The sequence below is a fragment of the Oncorhynchus tshawytscha genome, linkage group LG15, assembly GCF_018296145.1.
Source record: "Oncorhynchus tshawytscha isolate Ot180627B linkage group LG15, Otsh_v2.0, whole genome shotgun sequence".
Classification (NCBI taxonomy): Eukaryota; Metazoa; Chordata; class Actinopteri; order Salmoniformes; family Salmonidae; genus Oncorhynchus; species Oncorhynchus tshawytscha.
This window is the reverse complement of record NC_056443.1, coordinates 6,922,966-6,950,676: the sequence shown is the minus strand read 5'-3', so window position 1 is coordinate 6,950,676 and position 27,711 is coordinate 6,922,966. Positions and strand designations below refer to the sequence as shown.

At 42.1% G+C, this 27,711-nt stretch overlaps 1 protein-coding gene across 2 annotated transcripts; it reads right to left on the bottom strand.

The window, feature by feature from the left end:
• Positions 1-9: 9 nt before the first annotated feature.
• Positions 10-25,943, bottom strand: LOC112214300 (sulfotransferase 4A1-like). 2 transcript variants are annotated; one of them, XR_006078913.1, is made up of 8 exons: positions 25,344-25,943; positions 14,000-14,130; positions 13,164-13,244; positions 12,961-13,087; positions 12,649-12,743; positions 6,320-6,458; positions 4,308-4,406; positions 1,278-1,408 (listed from the first exon to the last, which is right to left on the bottom strand). XR_006078913.1 is itself a non-coding variant. In XM_042298028.1 (7 exons), exons 1-7 carry the CDS (start codon positions 25,510-25,512, stop codon positions 1,296-1,298), a joined length of 855 nt encoding a protein of 284 aa, XP_042153962.1. In that variant the 5' UTR covers positions 25,513-25,940; the 3' UTR covers positions 10-1,295. The 2 variants fall into 2 exon arrangements, 1 of the variants encoding a protein (XP_042153962.1); XM_042298028.1 differs by lacking the exon at positions 4,308-4,406 and having other exon boundaries at positions 10-1,408; positions 25,344-25,940.
• Between the last annotated feature and the right edge of the window lie 1,768 nt (positions 25,944-27,711).

Here is a 27,711-nt window from a genome sequence, read left to right as displayed (position 1 = left end):
ACACAATTGTCCTGAAGACATAACTTTATTAATAAACCAGCAAGCAAGCATGTAAAGTACAATGCATTATGCCCAGGTTAGGACAACCCTACAGGCATATAAAAACCAAACAAAAATACACACCATTACCCTTGTAGAGATGGGCTGCAGCAGGATTGCCAACGGTCGTAAACAGAGAGAATGAGAGAAAAAGCTGACAAGAGAGTTTATTTCCCTTTTGGTTTATTGTCTATTCCACTTGCTTTGGCAATGTAAACACATGTATCTAAAGCCAATTGAATTGAATCGATAGAGAGATACAGACAGAGTGAGAGAAACAGAGAGAGAGAGAGAGAGATACAGAGTGGGAGAAACAGAGAGAGAGAGAGAGAGAGAGAGAGAGAGAATAAAAGAGGGATGTCCTAAGCACAGAACTGAGCCTGTGGGAGGGGTTGAGGTTGTTACATCCACATCAATGAAGACATTCACAAGTGTCCAGCAGAGCAGAGGGGATGGGGGTTGGGGGTCTACTGGTCTCTCTGGGGGCATTTACGGCAGGGAGGAGGGGGAGGCGGAGGAGGAGGAGGAGAGAAAGAGATGCAAGCAATGGAAGAGAAAAGGGGCTACATGTACTTGGGGGAGAGCACACAGAGAATGGTGGTAACATGGAGGGATACTCTGTCTCAGTGTGGTACAGTAACTCTATAGGTGGCTATGGGTCTGAGGGCAGAGAAAGGCATCACTTTAGCAGCATAAACAAACAGAACTGATATAAAAGGCAGTTGTGATGTGTCATTTTTGTGATTTTGCTCACACACGAGCATGTACACACACACGCACACACACACACACACACACACACACACACACACATTCCCCATTCACCTCGGCAAGAAAGGTTGATACAAAAAGTCTAGTTTTGATTAAGCTAATGCCCATTGAAAGCCTTTTTGTAACAAACAAGCTATGTAATGTACTGAAAGTGAAAAAAGTGTGCTAAAATGAAGGGCTAGGTAAAATAGGAACTGACCTGGATACAGCTAAAACGGAACACTTGCTCTGTATCAAAGGGCAGTCATGGGGAGTCTTTATACTTGACTCTGGGCTGGACTTATGATTCTCCACCATAGCATTCATACAGCGTTATACAGTATATCCAAAACGTGATTGTTTGATTGATTGATTTATTGAGTGATGAAGAGAGGCAGAGTAGTGTACGGTGTTTAGGCAGCAGGAGGAGGAGTGTACGGTGTTTAGGCAGCAGGAGGAGGAGTGTAAGTCCGTGTTCGTGTCGTTGTGGTCAGTCGGTCCGGTCCTCACAGGCCGAAGTCAAAGGTCAGGTCAGACTTGCCCATCTTCTGTCTATACACCGCGTCAAACTTGTCGTTCATAGACACGGTGAAGATGTCCTGCCACAGTCCCACGCGACCTGACAGAAGAAAGAGTCACATGACCATACATCACTTCGGTTTTAGCTATGAATGAGACAAATGACCAAGAGGAGTGGTCAGTAGTCGATATGAATGTTATCATTTTGAAACCGTCTTTATTGCGTATTGATCAGCTCGTAGGCCATCTATGCTTCCTTATGACTCCCAACCGTGTACAGTGAGGTCCATAAATCACCCTCCATAGAGGGTGAGCAAAAAAGACTGTATGAAATAAATAATACAGATATGGAACTATATTGTATGCATATTTTTGTGTGGGAAATTATATTATTTTATACTAATACAATTGCTCAGAGAAAGAGATTTTGTTCAACAAGTTATATTGAGCAAAATAGCCCCATAACGTCAAAGATACAACAGCATATTTTACTGCAGGTAATCAAATCAAATCAAAAAATAAAATGTCATTTGTCACACACTTGGTGAACAACAGGTGTAGAATTGAAGTTAAATGCTTGTGGCCCTTCTCAACAATGCAGAGTGAAAATAGAAGCCACTCCTCAGTAAAAGGCACAAGACAACACAGGAGTGGCAAAACAAAACATGTTTTTAGGGACAAGTCTCTGAATGTCCTTGAGTCCGCCCAGCCAGAGCCCGGACTTGAACCCAAGCCATGATCTAACATCTCTGGGGCATTGAGACCTGAAAATAGCTGTGCGTAGCAATCAGGGAGACGGGCCTCCCCATCCATCCTGACAGAGCCCTCCACCAATCAGGCCTGAGAGGGATCTGCAGACAACACAGAAGAATGTCCTTGAGAGAAAGCTTGAACCCGATCTAACATCTCTGGAGAGGTGTGCCAATCCATCCTGACAGAGCTTGTGGGAGAAACTCCCCAAATAGAGGTCATACCCACCCAAGAAGACTCGAGGCTGTAACCGCTGCCAAAGGTGCTTCAACAAAGTACTGAGCAAAGGGTCTGAATACTTATGTAAATGTGATATTTCAGTTTTTGCTTTGTCATTATGGGGTATTGTGTGTAGACTGATGAGGGGGAAAAATGATTTAATACAGTATAGAATAAGGCTGTAACGTAAGAAAATGTGGGAAAAGTCAAGGGGTCTGAATACTTTCTGAATGCTCTGTACATAAGGGTCACTGAAGGAGGGCGACGTCATCAATGTACTTATTAATGAAGCCACTGATGTGATAAACTCCTCAATGTTATCGGATGAGTCCTGAAACATATTCCAGTCTGTGCTAGCGAAACAGTCCTGTAACTTAGCACCAGACCACTTCCGTATTGAGCATGTCACTGGTACTTCCTGTTGGGAGTTTCTATTTGTAAGCAGGAATCAGGAAGATAAGAGATTTGGTCAGATTTGCCAAAGGGAGGGCCTTGTATGTATTTCTGCGTGTGGAGTAAAGGTGATCGATCAAGGGTTTTGTCGCCTCTAGTTGCACAGGTGACATGCTGGTAATAATGAGGTAAAACAGATTTCAGTTTCCCTGCATTCAAATCCCAGGCCAGGAGAAGTGCGTCCCTCTGGAAGTTGTCATAGAGCTTGCATCGGTTTGTGGTGGTAAACAGACAGCGTCAAAAAAATATAGATGAAAACTCTCTTGGTAAATAGCACGGTCTGCGGCTTATGAGGTCTTCCAACTCAGGCGAGCAAAAACTCGAGACTAACATTAGAGAACGCGCACCAGCAGCTGTTTAACCAAGAGACACACCCCCTTCCCCCCTACTCTTAACCTAGGGTGCAGAATATCTAGAGCTGCCGACTCGCTGAAGCAGAAAGCTTCATCCAAATCGAGGTCAGTGATCGCTGTTCTAAACACATTTTCGGCCATAGGAAATGATGGGGGAGACATTATGCACAATACAAGTTAGGATCAGCATAAAGAAAACACAAAAATAGCAGAATTTGTCAGCTCGTAGAGCGGGCGCTATCTAACGCGGCGTCATCTCATACATCCAAGTATGGGGTTCTTTTCTGCTTTGGATCCTTATTTACCCACCACTGGTGTGTGTGGTAGTCAAAGAGCTCTATTTTCAAGTTATCCAACGAATGTAAATTCCGGGAGTTTGCTAAAATGGCATTGGTACTTGGATTGGAGCCAAGTATGGTCAGATTACATGAAAATAGAGCTCTTTGGCCACGCATACCAGTTTGGGGTCGAAATAAGGGTGTATAAGCAGAAAAGAACCCCATCCCTACTGTAAAATATGGTGGTGGATCTTTGACGTTCTGGGGCTATTTGGTTTCCACTGCTCCGAGGTCCTTTGTTAAGATCAACGGCATCATGAACTTTGCCAAGAACCAGGACATTTTAGCCAAAAACCTGGCTGCCTCTGCCAGGAGGCTGAAACTTGGACGCGAGTGGATCTTCTAGCAAAACAATAACACCAACGACACATCAAAATGGTGAAATGGTGAAATGGTTCATTGACAGCAAAATCAACATTTTTCAATGGCCATCTCAGTCTACGGATTTGAACCCCATTGAAAACCTGTGGTTTGAATTGAAGAGGGCCATCCATAAGCACAGATGAAGGATATCAAGGATCTGGAAAGATTCTGTATGGAGGAATGGTCTAAGAACACTCCAAATGTGTCCTCCAATCTCATAAAACATTTTAGAAAAAGGCTCAGGGCCGATAACCGCACAAGGTGAGGTATTGAAAGGTGTTGAAATCAGGGGTGCCAATCATTTTGACTCCTATCTTTTTGAGAGGAAAAAATATTACTTGTAAAACAAAATCTCTTTCTCTGAAAAAATGCTATTACCATAAAATAATTTCCCCAATTTTTGGAGTACACCATATAAGTATTTGTATTATTTATTTGATACAGTCTTTTTTGCTCATCTGTCAAGAGTGCCAATCATTTGGGGCCTATGTACGTATGCCTATGTCTACAGACATGGACTCACCTGTCCTCCAGTAGTGTGTAAAGGAATGTGTGTTTAGGGCCCTATTAGCTCAGAGCTGTGTGTTAGACCAGCACCAGGCCAGAGGCTAGGGTCCATGCACTACAAGAAACAGAATATGGAGAAAACAAGACAAATCTGACAACAAATCATAAGAAAAAACAACATAACAAAAATCTACAATAATCAACATGAAAAATGGAATCATAATTATATTAAAATGACATTCACAAATCATAATGCAAGAAAAAGTACAACAAATGTGAATGGATTTCCAAACTGATCAGTAAGGTTCAACTCCTTGTGCCAGAAATCACTGAGCTGTAATTACTATGTTTAACAACAGGGTGGCGTTGCAGAGCAAAAATAGGAGTGAATGGAAATGCCCTTAATGAATGGTCCAGAGTACGATATTCCCTATTCCTTTGAAAGTGTATGTTACTGCTGGGGTATGTACATCTGATTCATGATCTGTGGTTTGCTACAATAAAGCTCTAGTTACTCTCTGCCCCTAACAGACCCAGGATCAGCCTTCCGCAAACCAGTGCTAACCTTCACCATTATGAGCCTAACAACTAAACTGGCCCTGGATCATTGCTTAAAGATATAGACTACACACAAACACATATTATGTAACTGTTCTACATAGCCTACATACAAATCTGGTCTAGGTTGACTCATCCTCAGCCAGCCGAGACATACACTCCCCCAGGGTTAGCACAGCTATAAAGCCATATGAACAAATTCGATATGCTTTGAAGAGTGTGCATCCGTATGCATACAGCAGTGGACACATAGCAGGTTTCTTTATTTTGATGTATGGCTGAGGCTCACACACTCCGTTCTGATATCCTCTTTCTTTGTCTCTCTCTCTCTGTCATTCCCTCTCTCCCTCTCTATTCCCCCTCTTCTACCTGAGTACACCATGTCATGCACTGCAAGCATGCTTGTGTCTAGGCTTGTGAGTGTGTAATAGTAGCCTAAACAATGTATATGATACGAGCAGCAAAGCCATGAATGGGGCTAGAGGGAGTCTGGTCACATCAGTTTAGCAAATACAGTACACAAAGTGCAGTGTGTGTGTGTGTCTGTGTGTGTGTGTGTGTGTGTGTGTGTGTGTGTGTGTGTGTGTGTGTGTGTGTGTCTGTGTGTGTCTGTGTGTGTGTGTGTGTGTGTGTGTGTGTGTGTGTGTGTGTGTGTGTGTGTGTGTGTGTGTGTGTGTGTGTGTGTGTGTGTGTGTGTGTGTCTGTGTGTGTCTGTGTGTGTGTCTGTGTGTGTGTCTGTGTGTGTGTGTGTGTGTGTGTGTGTGTGTGTGTGTCTGTGTGTGTGTGTGTGTGTGTCTGTGTGTGTGTGTGTCTGTGTGTGTGTGTGTGTGTGTGTGTGTGTGTGTGTGTGTGTGTCTGTGTGTGTGTCTGTGTGTGTGTGTGTGTGTGTGTGTGTGTGTGTGTGTGTGTGTGTGTGTGTGTGTGTGTGTGTGTGTGTGTGTGTGTGTGTGTGTGTGTGTGTGTGTGTGTGTGTGTGTGTGTGTGTGTGTGTCTGTGTGTGTCTGTGTGTGTGTCTGTGTGTGTGTGTGTGTGTGTGTGTGTCTGTATAAAGGTTGGAGTTGACATACAGTACACATGTTAGGTTACTGTCCCTCTTGACACACAGTCTTCACCCCTTCCATTCACTTTACGGCACAAAGCACACAATGCTTCAGTAACCTTACAGATCTCTTTACTTATTCAACTCTGTCGTCGGGAGATATTCGGAAATCTCTTCTTTAGTGACTGACTACCCCTCACTTCCGTTTTCTTTCCTCCTTATCTTCCTTCCCTCTATCCCTCTATCCCTCTCTTTCTCTTCCTCGCTCTCTACCTCTGTCCTTCCCTATCTCTCTCCCACTCCCCCATATATCTTGCTCCCTCTTTCTCCCTCCCTCCTTTCCTTCTCTCCCTACCCCCTCTATTTCTCTACCTCCCTCTCTCCCCCATCCCTCCCCCCTCGCTCCCTCCTGCAGATGGAGAGGGTCTCACCCCTGCAGATGGAGAGGGCCTCTGAGTTGCAGCACTGCTCTATGAGCTGGTTGCAGCTCTCTACCATTGTCTCCAGCTGGGCCTTGTCACACGAGACACCCAGGAACCTCGCCAGCTTCCCCACCAACGTCCCCAGGTCCTGGAGAGAGAGAGGGGGGAGAGAGCAGAAGAGGAGAGAGGAGGAGACGAGAGAGAGAGAGCGAGAGAGAGAAATTCAAATAAAATAGTAACTATATTTAGTCTCCTCCAAAATTATTGGCATTTTACATGCATGTTACCTCATTTTTACACCCCAGTGAAAAAGGAAGCCATGGAAGGCCACAATACAGTTCCTTAAAGGGGTAATCAGCAGTTGCTACATCCCTTCTTGAACTTCTGAATTCATTATACAGTGGGGCAAAATAGTATTTAGTCAGCCACCAATTGTGCAAGTTCTCCCACTTAAAAAGATGAGAGAGGCCTGTAATTTTCATCATAGGTACACTTCAACTATGACAGACAAAAAGAAAGAAAAAAATCCAGAAAATCACAATGTAGGATTTTTAATGAATTTATTGGCAAATTATGGTGGAAAATAAGTATTTGGTCAATAACAAAAGTTTCTCAATACTTTGTTATATACCCTTTGTTGGAAATGACAGAGGTCAAACGTTTTCTGAAAGTCTGTTGCTGGTATTTTGGCCCATTCCTCCATGCAGATCTCCTCTAGAGCAGTGATGTTTTGGGGCTGTTGCTGGGCAACACAGACTTTCAACTCCCCTCCAAAGATTTTCTATGGGGTTGAGCTCTGGAGACTGGCTAGGCCACTCCAGGACCTTGAAATGCTTCTTACGAAGCCACTCCTTCGTTGCCCGGGCGATGTGTTTGGGATCATTGTCATGCTGAAAGACCCAGCCATGTTTCATCTTCAATGCCCTTGCTGATGGAAGGAGGTTTTCACTCAAAATCTCACGATACATGGCCCCATTCATTCTTTCCTTTACACGGATCAGTCGTTCTGGTCCCTTTGCAGAAAAACAGCCCCAAAGCATGATGTTTCCACCCCCATGCTTTACAGTAGGTATGGTGTTCTTTGGATGCAACTCAGCATTCTTTGTCCTCCAAACACAACGAGTTGAGTTTTTACCAAAAAGTTATATTTTGGTTTCATCTGACCATATGACATTCTCCCAATCTTCTTCTGGATCATCCAAATGCTCTCTGGCAAACTTCAGACAGGCCTGGACATGTACTGGTTTAAGCAGGGGGACACGTCTGGCACTGCAGGATTTGAGTCCCTGGCGGCGTAGTGTGTTACTGATGGTAGGCTTTGTTACTTTGGTCCCAGCTCTCTGCAGGTCATTCACTAGGTCCCCCCGTGTGGTTCTGGGATTTTTGCTCACCGTTCTTGTGATCATTTTGACCCCACGGGGTGAGATCTTGCGTGGAGCCCCAGATCGATGGAGATTATCAGTGGTCTTGTATGTCTTCTATCTCCTAATAATAGCTCCCACAGTTGATTTCTTCAAACCAAGCTGCTTACCTATTTTAGATTCAGTCTTCCCAGCCTGGTGCAGGTCTACAATTTTGTTTCTGGTGTCCTTTGACAGCTCTTTGGTCTTGGCCATAGTGGAGTTTGGAGTGTGACTGTTTGAGGTTGTGGACAGGTCTCTTTTATATAGTTCAAGCAGGTGCCATTAATACAAGTAACGAGTGGAGGACAGAGGAGACTCTTAAAGAAGAAGTTACAGATCTGTGAGAGCCAGAAATCTTGCTTGTTTGTAGGTGACCAAATACTTATTTTCCACCATAATTTGCAGATAAATTCATAAAAAATCCTACAATGTGATTTTCTGGATTTTTTTTCTCATTTTGTTTGTCATAGTTGAAGTGTACCTATGATGAAAATTACAGGCCTCTCTCATCTTTTTAAGTGGGAGAACTTGCACAATTGGTGGCTGACTAAATACTTTTTTGCCCCACTGTATGTACCCATTGATTATTGAAGAATATAACTTAGAAATGCCTCATGGGCTTAGTTCAACTGCCGTATTCCATCAGACACCAATATATAAACTTGTTTTACTTTTTTTGTAAACAAATACATCTTTAACAAACACTATATTGCTCCAAAACATGATTAAAAATATAATTTTGATACCATGGACCGTCAGTCCTTGCATCCCATAGCCTTGTCTATGAATTTGAGAGTGGTGACATTTCTCCAGCCCCATCCCTCAGCTTTTTACCAAAACCAAGGGTGGGGAGACGGCTTTGTTATTGTTTCTACTGCTGATTGCGCTTTAAGCTGAGACTAAATTTAAAAAGTTGAATGTTAATGCAGATTAATAAAAAATATATATATATTTAGGGGTGCCAATAATTTTGACAACTACGTATTTATTTGAGAAATTACTTGTTAAACAAAATCTATTTCTCTGAGCAATATAAAATAGTACATTTTTTTGGAGTACACCATATAGCTCAGTATTTGTATTATTTATTTTAGACAGTATTTTTTGCTCATCTTTATCAAGAGTGCCAATCATTTATGAGATGACTGTACCAAATGATCTTTTCTTATCACTCCGAAATGACCTATGAGCTAGAATTTGATAATGTCTTCTTAAAAGGCGGGTTGCAGTACATTCTATTCCACACACAACGCAGTCACACCACTGTCACACCACTGTGACAAGGGCTGTATTTATAGGGGGAGTGGGGTAAGTTGAGCCAAAGGGGTATGGTTTTCTAGGAAACCATACGCAAAATGTATCATTTGACAAAATATACTGAACAAAAATATAAGGCATTATCACTGGGATATGAGTTAACAGTGGTAAGAAGTACAACATGTTTGTTAGGTGTTAATTAAGTCTGTGTTAAAATATAAGGCATTATCACTGGGATATGAGTTAACAGTGGTAAGAAAAACATGTTTGTTATTTGATTAAGTCTGTGTTAAAATATACTGAACAAAAAAGAAGTATAACATGGCATTATCACTGGGATATGAGTTAACAGTGGTAAGAAGTACAACATGTTTGTTAGGTGTTAATTAAGTCTGTGTTAAAATATAAGGCATTATCACTGGGATATGAGTTAACAGTGGTAAGAAGTACAACATGTTTGTTAGGTGTTAATTAAGTCTGTGTTAAAATATAAGGCATTATCACTGGGATATGAGTTAACAGTGGTAAGAAGTACAACATGTTTGTTAGGTGTTAATTAAGTCTGTGTTAAAATATAAGGCATTATCACTGGGATATGAGTTAACAGTGGTAAGAAGTACAACATGTTTGTTAGGTGTTAATTAAGTCTGTGTTAAAATATGCTTCAAATGATTAAAAGACTAAAAGTTATTATGTTGAATTTTGTTTGGAAAATAAAGATAGACATGGTTATAAAACGATAGTGGTAATATTTAATTCAGTACAGACATTTGTAGGCATCTTAACATACCCTGTTCCGCTTGTCCAAAATAAGAGGACTCTGTTGGCACAACTTACCTGGGGTATGAGGTCAATTGAGCCAAGAGACCCCTTTTTTTGGACAAGCTATGTTTTCAAAACTGTAATGTTTACAAGTATTCTGATTATTTCCAGGGATACACAACATCCTGAAATCTATGTAGAAATATTTTGTTAGGAAGAATACTATATTTCTCTCTTGACGGAGTGATGCTGAATGTAAAAAGTGGCTCAACTCACTCCACTCTCCCCTACATCTCAGACAGAGCGGGGGTTGAACTCTGACTCCGAACATCTGGTTATGTCATCTAGACACGTGTACAGATCCTTCTATGCGTTATCTAGCGGTTATACATTGGAGTTTCATTGCCTTGCTAGAAAGAGGCTGAATTTCTGTCTGCCTATGTGGACGGTTATAAACTTTGAGCGCAGTTCCCTTTTTTCTTTCTATAGAAACAGAAGTTTTCTTTTCCTTATATAACACACTTGCTCGGCAAATACCCTTGATACACATGTTACTGTTCATCTCAGTTGCGCACAAGCCATTTTTGGGTCTGTGTTGAAACGTGCCTACAGCAGAACAACAATGGTCAAACGCTCAAATACCTTTACAGAACGTCGGATCATGTTCTTGCCTTAGTTACTGACTTGCATTTCTGAGACCAACTTTTGTCATCAGTGAACACAAAAGCCACTGTTAAGTTTTGTTCCTGGAATATAACGCATTGTTTTCGTCAGAAGAGAAACGTGTGCAATTGTTTTTCACTGTTTCTGGCAATCAGTAAATACTACTGCACAAAACGCTTCCGGCTGGTGTACCCCGGGTTTTGTTGTGTACCCGTGCTTTGTGGCAGCCGGTACTTTGTACTTGGTTGTGTGTACTTTGTGCTGCCTCACTTGTTCTTTGGGTATTTGTTTTTGTGATGCGGTTGTGTCCTGTTTTAATAATTGCCTGAGTAAAGTGCTTTGTCCACTCATCTCTGCTCTCCTGCGCCTGACTTCCATGCACCGGCTACACTCACCCATTGACAAAATCAGCCCATCAGTGTCATACCATGTACAATATAATAACAGTGTATGGAAAGATCGAGGAAATGGGGACTGTCTAATTGTTACAATATTGTTGACATGCAGGGATGCAGAGCATGAAGTCGGGTTACCCATAAGTCATCATCTTCCACATTGTGAACTTTGAAAGAGTTCACAATGATGATTGAGGCCTATACATTCATAGTTGTGTTCCTCCATTGTATTCACCTTTTGTATTTGCATTTATTAATTACATTGTTTTACCCTTTTTTTCTCCCCAATTTGTGATATCCAATTGATTGAGGCCTATACATTCATAGTTGTGTTCCTCCATTGTATTCACCTTTTGTATTTGCATTTATTAATTACATATTTTTACCCTTTTTTTCTCCCCAATTTTGTGATATCCAATTGGTAGTTACAGTCTTGTCTCATCCTACAGATTCGGGAGAGGCGAAGGTCGAGAGCCGCACGTCCTCCGAAACACGACCCTGCCAAGCTGCACTGCTCGCATAACCTGGAAGCCAGCCGCACGAATGTGTCGGAGGAAACTTGCGAATAGTGTTTCTGCGCACCAATGGAAAGTCTATATAGCAATGAGCAAACTAGCCTTTGTATTGAATACATGGAACTGCATTGTGATAATACCAATGAATGTGCTTATTTCTTCTATTTAAAAAAAAATCATTTTATCAGGAATAATATTTGTGTATGAAATTGTTTGGTGTAATATGCATAAAAGGAGAGTAATAGCCCATAATTCTGCACCTTTGGATAGTTGTACTTCCTTTTTAGTGACTGCAAAGAAAATGTATTGATCTACTTGGATTTTTCATAGACAGACTAACTTTCTGTTTTGTCTGCTGGGACTCAATAGATTAAGTATGGTAGCGTTTATCTTTTTGCAGGCAGTCCTGTTCTTTTTCAATCAATCTGGAATGTTGACGGTAATAATGTCATTTTGATGGATGTATTTATGTTTTGAGGAGGCAACTACATTTCCTAAAACGCATTCACTCTTTTGCAAAAGGCCACAGAGTTCTCTCTCTTTTGAACTCTATTTGGGAAGTCGACAACAATGTTCAAAACAAAATGCTTGTATGCGATTGAGAGAAACTCTAACCTGTTTGCTTTCTAAGAAAGGTAGGCTACATGAGCTACTTGCCCCCAACAGTGTCAATGCTGTAACTATGTTGTAACACTGATAGTCACTTTGAGTGATAGTGAATAAGATCACGTCTTGGAAGGCTTGCTAGTGTATATACTGTATAAATGTTCGTGTTTGCAAATTATTCCTAATAAGAACATGCTGTGTTTCTGGGCAGGTGTTGTGTGTGTGTGTGTGTGTGTGTGTGTGTGTGTGTGTGTGTGTGTGTGTGTGTGTGTGTGTGTGTGTGTGTGTGTGTGTGTGTGTGTGTGTGTGTGTGTGTGTGTTTTTCTGTGCAATGCAGCCCTGCAGGGACCTTTGGAACAGCAAACACTATTGATTTGGCCCCCTTCTGCCCCAGTGAGAGTACAGTTACAGTTATGTTCCACAGACCGGAACTCTGGTTGCCACGTAGCTCTGAGGGTGGTACGATTATCATAGGGGTTAGGTGGTATGGGTAAAGTTAGAGTGACATTGGTTTGGGATAGGATAGAGCAGGACCACCCAAAGCAGGGCCAAACTTGGCTTGTTAGAGGCTTCCAGAATGATCTTGTGGTGGGTTTTAGCGGCTGACTACTCACTGTACCTCTAGGATAGAGGCTGGGGGTTCTGGTAAGGTTTGGTGTTAGTTAGATATATGGTAGACATTAGATATAGATGAGTGATGGAGGGAGAGAGCGAGGAGGAAAGTGTTTGTTTTTTACCTTGTACATGTCTTCATATTTCAGGAAGAGGACGTTTGAGTCCATGCGATGCTCCCAGAACTCCTGCACGTGCTCAAACCAGGAACCATATCCCACTATGAGACAGAGAGAAAAAAGAAGGGGAGAGAGAGAGACATATAGGTGGAGAGAGTTTAGTGAGTTTCCCCAGGTGACTAGGCTTTCTCTTCCCTCTTCACACAACCTGGCCTGATCAGTTACTTATTGCCTAAATAATCATTAAGAAAAGTAGTCCAGTGTAGACACCCCCTGCACACCTGGGGGGGGGGATGAACCCTGAACTCTGACACTCACACTTGTCATTCATGAAGCGTCTGCAGAACTCCTGAAAGGTTCCGCGGTAGCTCATGGTTCTGAGGGAGCGGTGGAACTGGTAGTAAGACACCACAAGATCTTTAGGGTTCCTCGCCATGTAGATCACCTACAGGAGAACCACATAGACAATTAGGATTGAATACATGGAAACATTATACAAACCAATTGAAGTGTACTCTAACCTTGGACTCTCCATTGTGCATGGCTGTAGGCAGGAAGCGGTAGGGCAGGTGGCTTTTGATCAGACGAGGAGATGTCAATTCCTGGGAAAACATAGAGGAAACGTCATCATAACATTGGGAACAGAGACGGTATAAAACAAGGAGCAGAAAAACACCTAATCCATTTCTTGCTTTGCATCACCACATGGTGCTACATGTGATGTGCTGAGTGTTTTGGTTAACTGTACCTGTCTGTTTTACAAGGAAGTGATTCAGGATCAGGAAGTAATAATACTCAGTGCTGTAGGCCTACCTGTATAATGTCTAGGCCAGGCTGAGGGTACTCCAGGACAGTAGTAATACTCAGTGCTGTAGGCCTACCTGTATGATGTCTAGGCCAGGCTGAGGGTACTCCAGGACAGTAGTAATACTCAGTGCTGTAGGCCTACCTGTATGATGTCTAGGCCAGGCTGAGGGTACTCCAGGACAGTAGTAATACTCAGTGCTGTAGGCCTACCTGTATAATGTCTAGGCCAGGCTGAGGGTACTCCAGGACAGTAGTAATACTCAGTGCTGTAGGCCTACCTGTATAATGTCTAGGCCAGGCTGAGGGTACTCCAGAACAGTAGTAATACTCAGTGCTGTAGGTCTACCTGTATGATGTCTAGGCCAGGCTGAGGGTACTCCAGAACAGTAGTAATACTCAGTGCTGTAGGTCTACCTGTATGATGTCTAGGCCAGGCTGAGGGTACTCCAGAACAGTAGTAATACTCAGTGCTGTAGGCCTACCTGTATGATGTCTAGGCCAGTCTGAGGGTACTCCAGGACAGTAGTTATACTCAGTGCTGTAGGCCTACCTGTATGATGTCTAGGCCAGGCTGAGGGTACTCCAGAACAGGAAGCTGCTCATCGATGTTCATCAGACCAATCTCATCTGGTTCCGCTCCCTGACTCACCAGATACACAACTTCCTGAAGGAGACTGGTACCTGAGAGAGTTCATCAGACGAGAGAGAGAGAGAGAGAGTGAGAGAGAGAGAGAGAGAGAGAGAGAGAGAGAGAGAGAGAGAGAGAGGGGGGGTTAGGAGAGAATAAGAGAATCAAGAGGAATAAGTAAATGGGTAGTCGTTTGTCTAAACGTAAAATTACACCAATGAGGGGAAAATTCACAGCCCAAAATACACCATTATAGTGCTTGTTAACAACCTCACACCCCAAAGGATCTTCACGGAACAAAAATATAAATGCAACATGCAACAATTTCAACGATTTTACTGAGCTATAGTTCTTATAAGGAAATGTGTTAATTGAAATAAAGGCCATAATCTATCTATTTCACATGACTGGGAATACAGATATGCATCTGTTGGTCACAGATACCTTATAAAAAGGTAGGGGCGTGGATCAGAAAACCAGTCAGTATCTGGTGTGACCACCATTTTCCTCATGCAGCGCAACACATCTCCATCCCATATAGTTGATCAGGCTGTGGATTGTGGCCTGTGGAATGTTGTCCCACTCCTCTTCAATGGCTGTGTGAAGTTGCTGGATATTGGCGGGAACTGGAACACGCTGTCATACACGTCGATCTAGAGCATCCCAAACATGCTCAATGGGTAACATGTCTAGTGAGTATGCAGGCCATTGACGAACTGGGACATTTACAGCTTCCATGAATTGTGTATATACTGTATCCTTGCGACATGGGCCATGCATTATCATGCTGAAACATGAGGTGATGGGGACGGATGAATGGCACAACCCCACCGACGCCATGGGGCACTCTGTTCACAATCAGCAAACCTCTTGCCCACACGACGCTATACGTGGTCTGCTGTTGTGCGGCCAGTTTGACGTACTGCCAAATTCTCTAAAACTATGTTGTAGGTTGAGGTTGCTTATTGTAGAGAAATTAACATTAAATTCAGTGGCAACAGCTCTGGTGGACATTCCTGCAGTCAGCATGCCAATTACACGCTCCCTCAAAACTTGAGACATCTGTTGCATTGTGCTGTGTGACAAAACTGCACATTTTTGAGTGGCCCTTTATTGTCCACAGGACAAGGTGCTCCTGTATAATGATCATGCTGTTTAATCAGCTTATTGATATGCCACACCTGTCAGGTGGATGGATTATCTTGGCAAAGGAGAAATGCTCACTATAGGGATGTAAACAAATTGCTCCACAAAATTTGAGAGAAATGTGCTTTTTGTGTGTATGGAACATTTCGGGGATATTTTATTTCAGCTCATGAAACATGGGACCAACACTAAACATGGGACCAACACTAAACAACGTGTTTATATTTTTGTGCAGTATAGTTTTATACCGAATTCTGCAATGCTAGTTTGGCTATTTTAGCTAGCTAACCTTAGCTAGGTAGGTAGCTAACCTAGCACCAAAGCTAGCACAGTATCTAGATCTTCCCCTTTTCTTTTTCCACTGCAGTTTCAGGTGAGCAGCACTCAGTGAGTCCATGTTAAACCTTGTGAAAAAGTAGCTAGTGCTCCTAATGGAAGTACCAATGCCAAAGACAAGAAAAGGACATACCATTTTTTTTGCAGAGAATTGTAAAAGAAGGAATGGCTACATATCTAGCTAGCTCACTACACTACAATTCATAATGGACTGGTAATATGTAGTCCGTTAGCTAGCTACACATATTTTGCCAGACAGTAAATAAATTATTTAGCTAATAAATCAGAATCTAATTCATGTTAATAAGTTATCCCCATCATTGTTCAGGTCAGCCATTTTTGTCATATAAGGGTATTTGGTCAAATTATTATTGGCATGGTTCAAAGACAGGCAATAGAGAGTGAGAGAGAGAGCACCACCCATGTTGTGGCAGGGAGAGGACGAACGGGTCATCAGGTGAATACTTGGAATTTGTGTTATAAGGCAGTCTGGTAAAGCACTTCGACCAGCAATTTACATTGCACACAAATTGGAACTATCAGTTCAACTCCTCATCTTTGCTGACTAAGTCCAAGTGCTAAAACAAAACAGTTGTTGCCTAGATTCTGATTTCATATTGTTGTCATGGCAGGGGACAGAGACAGTCAGTGGAGAGAGCGAGAGAGAGAGCATTGCCCATGTTGAGGCAGGGAGAGGACGAATAGGTCATCAGGTGAGAATTTGGAGTGTAGTGGTGAAGAAACAACGGTGAACACACAAATTAAATATTTAAATGTAGTCCTATAAGACATGCTTTGTAGATGTATTATTGTTTAAGTTTATTCATATTTCGGCAATAGAAAGTCCCATCTATTTTGGCAATAGAAAGTAAGACACTGTTTGTCATGTTTGTTGAAGGGGACTGAGCCACAATTCAGGGACCAGTTGAACACAGATGACAGGGGCAGAGCCACCGAACAAATATAAGTTATCGACATCAGCACCAGCACAAAGTCAAACCAACCACATCCCAAGTTTATTGTAATCCAGACGTGAGCTGACATACTTTTGTCATTTCAAGCTAAGTGGTTTCAAGATTCCCCCTGGCTGCATTACAGTGCCTCTTTTAAAGTTTTTTTTTTTTAATAAGAGGTCATGCTTTGGCAAAAACTCAGACCCTGCCTTTTATTGTCCCCAGCACAAGGTGCACCTGTGTAATGATCATGCTGTTTAATCAGCTTCTTGATATGCCACACATGTCAGGTGGATGCATTACCTTGGCAAAGAAGAAATGCTCGCTAACAGGGATGTAAACAAATTGGAGCAAGAAATTTGATAGAAATATGCTTTTTGTGTGTATGGAACTTTTTTGGGATATTTTATTTCATCTCATGAAACATGGGACCAACACTTAACATGTTGTGTTTATATTTTTGTGCAGTATAGTTTTACACTGAATGCTGCAATGCTAGTTTGGCAATTTTAGCTAACCTTAGCTAGCACCAGGCTTTAGAAATTGGAAGAAGACTATTGAGAAGTTTTCAGCTCATGCTAAAAGAGTTCACAAAAATCAAACCCTGTGGACTCACAGTTATCTACTGCTTTAGCCAGACAAGAAGAGGAAGCTACTGAAAATTGTAGGTTCAGTGACGTTCTTCGCAAGACAGGGTGAGGCCTTAACCTTTTGTGACTAGGGGGCAGTATTTTCATTTTTGGAAAAATAACGTTCCCGTAGTAAACAGGATCAAAATTGTAGGTTCAGTGACGTTCTTCGCAAGACAGGGTGAGGCCTTAAGAGGTCATGAGGAAGAACATGAAAATCTTTAGGAACTTTTAAAAGGCAGAAGACGACAAAGTCCTTCAGAGCTGGTTAAAGAGGCACAACCATGATTACACTAGCCCTAAGATACAGAATGATATTCTTAACTTAATGAGAAATTACATAATTTGAATAGCCAAAATCATCTGATCTCTCCCCTTCCCCCCAACAACACAAAGTTAAGCCCTTGGCTGTTGGACAGGCGAACAGTGAGTATTGACTGTCCACTTGGGTAGTGCAATAAGCATTTTTCTATGGCTGGCCATGCTTTCCACCTGGCTACCCCTACCCCGGTCAACTGCCCGGCACCCCCCATAGCAACTCGCCCAAGCATCCCCCATTTCTTGTTCACCCAAATTCAGATAACTGATGTTCTGAAAGAGCTGCAAAATCTGGACCTCTAGAAATCAGCCGGGCTAGACAATCTCGACCCCTCTTTCCAAAAATATCTGCCGAAATCGTTGCAACACCTATTACTATCCTGTTCAACCTCTCTTTCGTATCGTCTGAGATTCCCAAAGATTGGAAAGCTGTCGCGATCATCCCCCTCTTCAAAGGGGGAGACACTCTAGACCCAAACTGCTACAGACCTATATCTATCCTACCCTGCCTTTCTAAGGTCTTCGAAAGCCAAGTTAACAAACAGATTACCGACCATTTCGAATCCCACTGCACCTTCTCCGCTAAGCAATCTGGTTTCAGAGCTGGTCATGGGTGCACCTCAGCCACTCTCAAGGTCCTAAACAATATCATAACTGCCATCGATAAGAGACATTACTGTGCAGCCGTATTCATCGACTTACTACTTCTCTGATAGAGTTCAGTGTGTCAAATCGGAGGGCCTGTTGTCTGGACCCCTGGCATTCTCTATTGGGGATGCCACAGGGTTCAATTCTCGGGCCAACTCTCTTCTCTCTATACATCAATGATGTTGCTCTTGCTGCTGGTGATTCTCTGATCCACCTCTACGCAGACGACACCATTCTGTATACTTTTGGCCCTTCTTTGGACACTGTGTTAACTAACCTCCAGACGAGCTTCAATGCCATTACAACTCTCCTTCCATTGCCTCCAACTGCTCTTAAATTCAAGCAAAACTAAATGCATGCTCTTCAACCGATCGCTGCCCGCACCTGCCTGCCCGTCCAGCATCACTACTCTGGACAGTTCTGACTTACAATATTTGGACAACTACAAATACCTAGGTGTCTGGTTAGACTGTAAACTCTCCTTCCAGACTCACATTAAGCATCTCCAATCCAAAATTAAATCTAGAATCGGCTTCCTATTTTGCACAAAGCCTCCTTCACTCATGCTGCCAAACATACCCTCGTAAAACTGACTATCCTACTGATCCTCGACTTCGGTGATGTCATTTACAAAATAGCCTCCAACACTACTCAACAAATGGATGCAGTCTATCACAGTGCCATCCGTTTTGTCACCAAAGCCTCATATACTACCCACCATTGCGACCTGTACGCTCTCGTTGGCTGGCCCTCGCTTGGCCCTCGCACTGGTCACCAAAGCAGCACCCACCCATAGCACTCGGTCCAGCAGGTATATTTCACTGGTCACCCCCAAAGCCAATTCCTCCTTTGGTTGCCTTTCCTTCCAGTTCTCTGCTGCCAATGAGTGGAACAAACTGCAAAAATCACTGAAGCTGGATACTCATATCTCCCTCACCAGCTGTCAGAGCAGCTTACAGATCACTGCACCTGTACATAGCCCACCTGTAAATAGCCCATCCAACTACCTCATCCACATACTGTATTTATTTATTTATCTTTCTCCTTTGCACCCCAGTATCTCGACTTGCGCATTCATCTTCTGCACATCATTCACTCCAATGTTTAATTGGTATATTGTAATTACTTCGCCACTATGGCCTATACCTCCCTTATCTTACCTTATTTGCATACATGTTATATAGACTTTTTTCTACTGTATTGACTTTATGTTTGTTTATTCCATGTGTAACTCTGTGTTGTTGTATGTGTCGAACTGCTTTACTTTATTCTTGGCCAGGTCGCAGTTGTAAATGAGAACTTGTTCTCAACTAGCCTACCTGGTTAAAAAAAGGGTTACATAAATAAACAAAGTGCGGTTCCCAGATTTTTCATATCCGGTATAACCGGTTAGTACACAAGGGGGGGCGGCAAAAACGTAAAAACATACCATTGGGCATCTGCTACCAGAATTCTAAGAATTTGCGAATTTCCATGTCAGGCAATGTCAAGCAATTCAGCTCATAAAGTTATACAGTTGAAGTCGGAAGTGTACATACACTTAGGTTGGAGTCATTAAAAATTGTTTTTCAACCACTCCACAAATTTCTTGTTAACAAACTCTTGTTTTGGGAAGTCGGTTAGGACATCTACTTTGTGCATGACACAAGTCATTTTTCCAACAATTGCTTACAGACAGATTATTTCACTTATAATTCACTGTATAGCAATTCCAGTGGGTCAGAAGTTTACATACACTAAGTTGACTGTGCCTTTAAACAGTTTGGAAAATTCCAGAAAATTATTTCATGGCTTTAGAATATTCTGATAGGCTAATTGACATCATTTGAGTCAATTGGAGGTGTTCCTGTAGATGTATTTCTAGGCCTACCTTCAAACTCAGTGCCTCTTTGCTTGACATCATGGGGAAATGCAAAGAAATCAGTCAAGACTTCAGAAAAACATTGTAGACCTCCACAAGTCTGGTTCATTCTTGGGAGCAATTTCCAAACGCCTGAAGGTATCATGTTCATCTGTAAAAACAATAGTACGCAAGTATAAACACCATGGGACCACGTAGCTGTCATACCGCTCAGGAAGGAGACGTGTTCTGTCTCCTAGAGATGAATGTACTTTGGTGCGAAAAGTGCAAATCAATCCCAGAACAAGAGCAAAGGACCTTGTGAAGATGCTGGAGGAAACAGGTACAAAAGTATCTATATCCACAGTAAAACGAGTCCTATATCGACATAACAGAAAGGCCACTCAGCAAGGAAGAAGCCACTGCTCCAAAACCGCCATAAAAAAGCCAGACTACGGTTTGCAACTGCACATGGGGACAAAGATCGTACTTTTTGGAGAAATGTCCTCTGGTCTGATGAAACAAAAATAGAACTGTTTGGCCATAATGACCATCGTTATGTTTGGAGGAAAAAGGGGGAGGCTTGCAACTATTTTACACCATTTTAAAAATACACTTCTTGTTAATCCCACCATAGTGTCTGATTTCAAAAGGGCTTTACAGCAAAAGCAAACCAAATTATTTTGTTAGGTCAGAGCCAAGTCACAGAAAAACACAGCCATTTTTCCAGCCAAAGAGAGGAGTCACAAAAAGCAGAAATATAGATAAAAATGAATCACTAACCTTTGATGATATTCATCAGATGACACTCATAGGACTTCATGTTACACAATACATATATGTTTAAGTTCATATTTATATAAAAAAATCTCAGTTTACATTGGTGTGTTACGTTCAGTAGTTCCAAAACATCCAGTGATTTTGCAGAGAGCCATGTCAATTTACAGAAATACTCATAATAAACATTGATAAAAGATACAACTGTTATGCACGGAATTACAGATACACTTCTACTTAATGCAACCGCTGTGTCAGATATCAAAAAAACTTTACGGAAAAAGCACACCATGCTATAATCTGAGTACGGCGCTCAGAGACCAAAACAACCCAAACAATATCCGCCATGTTGTGTAGTCAACAGAAGTCAGAAATAGCATTATAAATATTCACTTACCTTTGATGATCTTCATCAGAATGCACTCCCAGGAATCCCAGTTCCACAATAAATGTTTGTTAGAACCAAGTTAAACAATTTAAAGGCAATGCTACCAAACACTAATTGAATGTATGTAAACTTCTGACCCACTGAGAATGTGATGAAAGCTGAAATAAATCATTCTCTCTACTATTATTCTGACATTTCACATTCTTAAAATAAAGTGGTGATCCTAAATGATCTACAACAGGGATTTTTACTCGGATTAAATATCAGGAATTGTGAAAAACTGAGTTTAAATGTATTTGGCTAAGGTGTATGTAAACTTCCAACTTCAACTGTATCGGTAGGAGATACTCAATGTTATTTTTGGTGCGTTTGAACATTTACAAGCGAATGTGAACGAGAGACATTGTACAAATTAACAAAGTTTTGATGCATGTTTGTCTGATCTGAAGCGGCATGTATACAAGCTGTGTCTGTCTGGGGTCGCCTGCTCTACTCAGAGAAGAAGGGGGGGGGGGAGCAGACAGCAAAAGACAGCAGTGGCAGCTGTCCAGATAACTCACCCAAAGGGCTTTAACTTCTCAAATACGGCAGAAGGCTTACACAGGATGATGCCCCATCACCTTATTAATTCATTCACTTAATTAGATAACTAGCCAGGTAAACTTAGAGGTCACTTTAACACAGAATTCTTAATTTTTCACAGCAGGAAGAAAAGATAAAACACGTAAGATATCTCTTGCTGTGTTTTATATATTCACAAATCTAAAATGCTTCTCTTTGTAATTTCTGCTCGGAGTCAGACAAATGTTGTGCTTCAGTTACACTTCTCCGCAAGGATGAGAATTCATAAATGGACATTCTATCACTCGACAGCTCGACACTCGACTTTTCTCTGCACCTTTCTCAGGTAAAACTCAAGATGAACTTTAATCAAAACATTAGAAAGTGTAGATGGCTACATTATGTCTATGATAAACATTAGAAATGATGGCCATGCATCGTTTTGCAAAACATATCTTGCTTTTTCATTGTAAACTCATTTACTTGTGTGGCTGCCAGCCAAATAGTGGTGCACTTCTGCAGTCATCTGATGAATATTAAGCTATTTTCTGTTGAATGTACTGCGCTAATGTATTTTCTATGAAGGAAAACTAGAGTTGCACGTCCCTGGTCCCTGATCACTCTGTTGAAGCAACAAAAAAACACTGTTGACTTTGAATATAAAACGCGACCCCTGTCAATTCACAGCTGGACTTACCTGCTCCTGCTTTCTCCCATTGTGCTATTTACAAAACAAACACATGACTGGCTCAACCATTCTGGGGAACTATGAGAAGCTTCATAATGTAAAATAATGTGACAGGTGAAATGAAGAACGTGATCTGCTTTATCTCCTAATGCATTGCAGAAGTTAGGTAGCAGGTATTTACTTAAAAAGTTGCTACAAATGGTATTGACTATATTGAAAAGCAACCCAGTTTCTATTTCCAAATACCCCGGTATACAGTATATACGGTATACTGCCTCAAGCCTACTGTCCACCTGTGCACAATGTCTTTACCAACTACATATTTTACCAGGACTTGAAAAATTATAATTTATTTTCACCGAAAGCATTGTGGACATTGGGGAATTGTGCATCTCCCGCCCTTCTCTTTGATGGGCCTGAGCCTATTGCAACATGGACATGATTGAGGAAGATTCGTGGCTAGGTTGGCTTGCACGTGGAAGGACTGTGCTCTCCCTCAATAGCTCCTGTATGTTGCCTCTATCTAGTCTTAACTTTCCGATAGTTCACGTTCCACTCTCCAAAACCTATAAATGGCATGTTATTTATTTATCTATATTTTTATTGAACCTTTATTTAACTAGGAAAGTCAGATAAGAACAAATTCCTATTTACAATGATGGCCTACCCAGGACAAACCAGGACAACTCTGGGCCAGTTGTGCGCCGCCCTATGGGACCCCCAATCATGGACGGAAATTATACAGCCTGGAATTGAACCAGGGACTGTAGTGACGCCTCTTGCACTGAGATGCAGTGCCTTAGACTAATGCGTCACTCGGGATCAAAATTTACAGAATGGTTAAATGGAGGAAAATGGGGTAGGGTCATGTTTTTTAAATTTCAGTCAAAGGGAGGGTTTAGTATTTTTTTTAAATCTAGTCCAGGGGTGGGTCATGTAATTTGTAACTGATGAAATTTCAATATTTCTGTGTTTTAGAATTAGTTGCATGTTGGGCTATGTATCGATGTGTGCCCAATGCTGCCCTTCATCTCTGATTCTCCACTGGGCAGGCAACATCATAGGCTATTTAGTGTGGTCTTAATAAAATGATCCATAGCCTATAGGCTATGAAGTGCATGCTCTGAGAAGCACAGAGCATAGTTATATTTCTAAGATACACTATATATTCAAAAGTATGTGGACACCCCTTCAAATTAGTGTATTCGGCTATTTCAGCCACAAGCGTTGCTGACAGGTGTATAAAACTGAGCAAACAGCCATGCAATCTCCATAGACAAACATTGGCAGTAGAATGGCCTTACTGAAGAGCTCAGTGACTTTCAAAGTGGCACCAAAGGATGCCACCTTTCCAACAAGTCAGTTCATCAAATTTCTGCCCTGCCAGACCTGCCCTGGTCAACTGTGAGTGCTGCTATTGTGAAGTAGAAAAGTAGAAAGGCACAACAACGGCTCAGCCGTGAAGTGGTAGGCCACACAAGTTCACAGAACAGGACCGCTGAGTGCTGAAGCGTGTAAAACTCGTCTGTCCTCGGTTGCTACACTCACTATCGAGTTCCAAACCGCCTCCTTGCCAGAAGAATGGAGACTGTTGTAGCAGCAAAGGGGGGACCAACTCCATATTAATGCCCATGATTTTGGAATGAGATGGTCGATAAGCAGGTGTTCACATACTTTCGGGCCTGCAGTATATGTAAAAGGGCGTAGAATTGCATTAAATGTTTATAAAAGGTTATTTTTATGCGATGAAAGATTAATTCAATGCTTTTACTAGGAAGGAGATCTTTCCGTCCCTACTCTTGTCCACGGTGGTCTGCGAACCCAAAACCTTCTGGCCTGCAGCCCTGTGCGCTATCAAAATTCCTGTGTTGCCATTTTATGCTTACAAAACAAAGGACAGTTTCTAAAACTGCATTTCTAAGACCCTGGTCTGTCCAAGAAGTGAGGGTAAACGGTAGACATGTTCTCTGCTATCCACTTTGTTTTGATTCTTATTTTGGGTACAGGGGAGGGTCCGTTTTTTCCCCAAGTATTCAGGGAGGGTTTAGGTCATATATTTAGCTGGAGGGAGGGCCAGACATTTGCGTTTCAGAGGATTGATTCTATCCATGTAGCCCTTATTATAAATAACATTCACTGCCTTACAGTGCTACTATTGTAGGGAACAACATCACTGATCACTGACTGACAGCCTGCATCTGTTTTGTAGGCCTAGGGAGCATAGCAACCCAGACTGCTCCCACCTCTCTTCTTCTCTCCTTCTCTCTCCTGCAATTATAATTTACTCCTGAGGATGCAGATATAGGCACTGCTGGAATCCTGTGTGGACAGATTAGAGACATTAAAGGAACAATTGCTCTATATGTCTCTGAAAGATTTTACTCCCACAGTGAACTCGAGGGAATAAGGATATTTACGTCCACCTAGTCACGTGACCTGGAGTACCCACCCGCGCCGCGAGTTCTGCTCCAGCACAGGTTGTCAACACACAAGTGCGTCACACTCAAGCACCGCGTAGCCCGGTCCGCACCAACACAGCAATGCGCAAAGCAAGCTGGTTGAGACAGGAAGAGACGGATGTAAACAGTAACCCGAGGCCTAAAAATTCAATACATTGTCTGTGTATCCTCGGATAACAGACAACAGCGAATTGATGCGAAGTGCGCAGGCGTTAAACGTAACTCGAAGGTACCCATGATAAGTTATTTAGCCTGCTGCAGGCTATGTTTGGAGAGAGGTAAACATTTACGACCTCCCCTAATAGGCCAGTGAAACTCAGCACACAATGCAATAATAAACTCACACGGACTCAACTGGAGACATTTGCGTTTATTACACACGACACAATAAGACGAAAGAAATGTTAAGCAACTATAGACCTACACCTAAGACCCTGCATTTTCAAGCCTACAGCATGCTGCATCTAGTGAGGGTACTGCACTAACGTATTGCATAGCATCAACACATGCCAATATTGTTTACCTGACTTGGGATACGTGACAATCCATATGTCGCTACTTCTGAGGGAGAAGTTGGCGATCTCCTCCATCTTTCCTCTGCAGAAGGGTGGAAGTCGCACTCCATCAAACTCGAAGTATTTGCTCTCAAACTCAATCGGGGTGCTTGGCGTGTCTGCCTCGCTCTCGGCCATCCTCAAAACGGGCACTAAACGAAAATATATTTGCAATCAATTTTGAGAGCTATAATATTTCGAGTGCGAGTCGAGATATATGGTTGTGATAGTCCGCGAGCGAAGTACGCATTGACCTTCAGCCAATCACGTCGTAGCAAAGTGATGTAATGCGATGCGCTCATGTGAGGCGCGCGCCTCCTCTTCAGCATCAGCACCAGTTCGCTCTTGCGGAGCACGCGCGTGCTCACTAGTCTCTGTAGCCGGAAGAGGAATGCTTTCAAGCATAGGTTACATGAAGCATTGAAGATGATGCCAATAGGCCTGCTGTTGTTCTTGGAATTAAAAATCAACAGATTAGGTTTTCCAATTATAGGTGAATTACATTTTTTATTCGCCTATGGAATGGTCCATGTTTAATCCGAGTAGACTGCTGTCAAGTGAGCCGACGCCCGCAAAAAGCTGCCAAGCCATCCGCGCATCAGTCTCCTGAATTTTTCTGCGTGAATACACAACACTTTACGGTATCGCGAGTTTTCGGGTAGAAAAACTGAGTGGGATGCACAGATAGAGACAATAGCTACAAATCATACCAAGCAAACAGTTTGAAGCACACTTATTCAAACATGACTTTGATATCACGAGTAGATTGAGGCTGCATAGGCTGCAGTAGCCTACCGGGGATGCTGTTTACCAAATGGTAAATTGTGAAAGCAAGATGGCTTTGAAGTCAACGGTCGGCCATATTGGAACTCCTCAAAAGGAGCAGTCCTCGTAGAAATTAATGGAATTCTACAGTTATTTCAATGAAATGTTTCATGGACGACATTGCATGTATTTAAGTAATTTGTTGTTGAGTGGGGACAGTAAAATATGAATTTTCTAAACATTATACTTTAAGGAAACGTATATATACAGTACCAGTCAAAAGTTTGGACACACCTACTCATGCAAGGGTTTTTATTTATTTGTACTATTTTCTACATTGTGAATAATAGTGAAGACATCAAAACTATTAAATTACACATATGGAATCATGTAGTAACCAAAAAAGTGTTTAACAAATCAAAATATATTTTATATTTGAGATTCTTCAAAGTAGCCACCCTTTGCCTTGATGACAGCTTTGCACACTTGGCATTCTCTCAACCAGCTTCAAACGGAATGCTTTTCCAACAGTCTTGAAAGAGTTCCCACATATACTGAGCACTTGTTGGCTGCTTTTCCTTCACTCTGCAGTCCAACTCATCCCAAACCATATCAGTTGGGTTGAGGTTGGGGGATTGTGGAGGCCAGGTTGAGGCCAGGTCTGATGCAGCACTCCATCACTCTCCTTCTTGGTCAATTAGCCCTTACACAGCCTGGATGTGTGTTGGGTAATTGTCCTGTTGTTGAAAAATGTTGAAAAATAAATGATAGTCCCACTAAGCGCAAACCAGATGGGATGGTGAACACAGACAGTGTCACAAGCAAAGAACCCCCACACCATCACACCTCCTTCTCCATGCTTCACGGTGGGAGCCACACATGCAGAGATCATCCATTCACCTACTCTGCGTCTCACAAAGACACGGCAGTTGGAAGCAAAAATCTCAAATTTGGACTCATCAGACCAAAGGACAGATTTCCACTGGTCTAATGTCCATTGCTTGTGTTTCTAGGCCAAGCAAGTCTCTTCTTATTATTGTCCTTTAGTAGTGGTTTCTATGCAGCAATTCGACCATGAAGGCCTAATTCACACAGTCTCCTCTGAACAGTTGACATTGAGATCTGTTACTTGAACTCTGTGAAGCATTTATTTGGGCTGCAATTTCTGAGGCTGGTAACTCTAATAAACTTTTTCCTCTGCAGCAGAGGTAACTCTGGGTCTTCCTTTCCTGTGGCGGTCCTCATGACAGCCAGTTTCATCATAGCGCTTGATGGTTTTTGCAACTGCACTTGAAGAAACTTTCAAAGTTCTTGAAATTTTCTGCATTGACTGACCGTCATGTCTTAAAGTAATGATGGACTGTCGTTTCTCTTTGCTTCTTTTAACTATTCTTGCCAAAATATGGACTCTGTGTTTTACCAAATAGTGCTATCTTCTGTATACCACCCCTACCTTGTCACAACACAACTAATTGGCTCAAACACATTTAGAACAAGGCACACCGACCTCATGAAGCTGGTTGAGCAAATGCCAAGAGTGTGCAAAGCTGTCATCAAGGCAAAGGGAGGCTA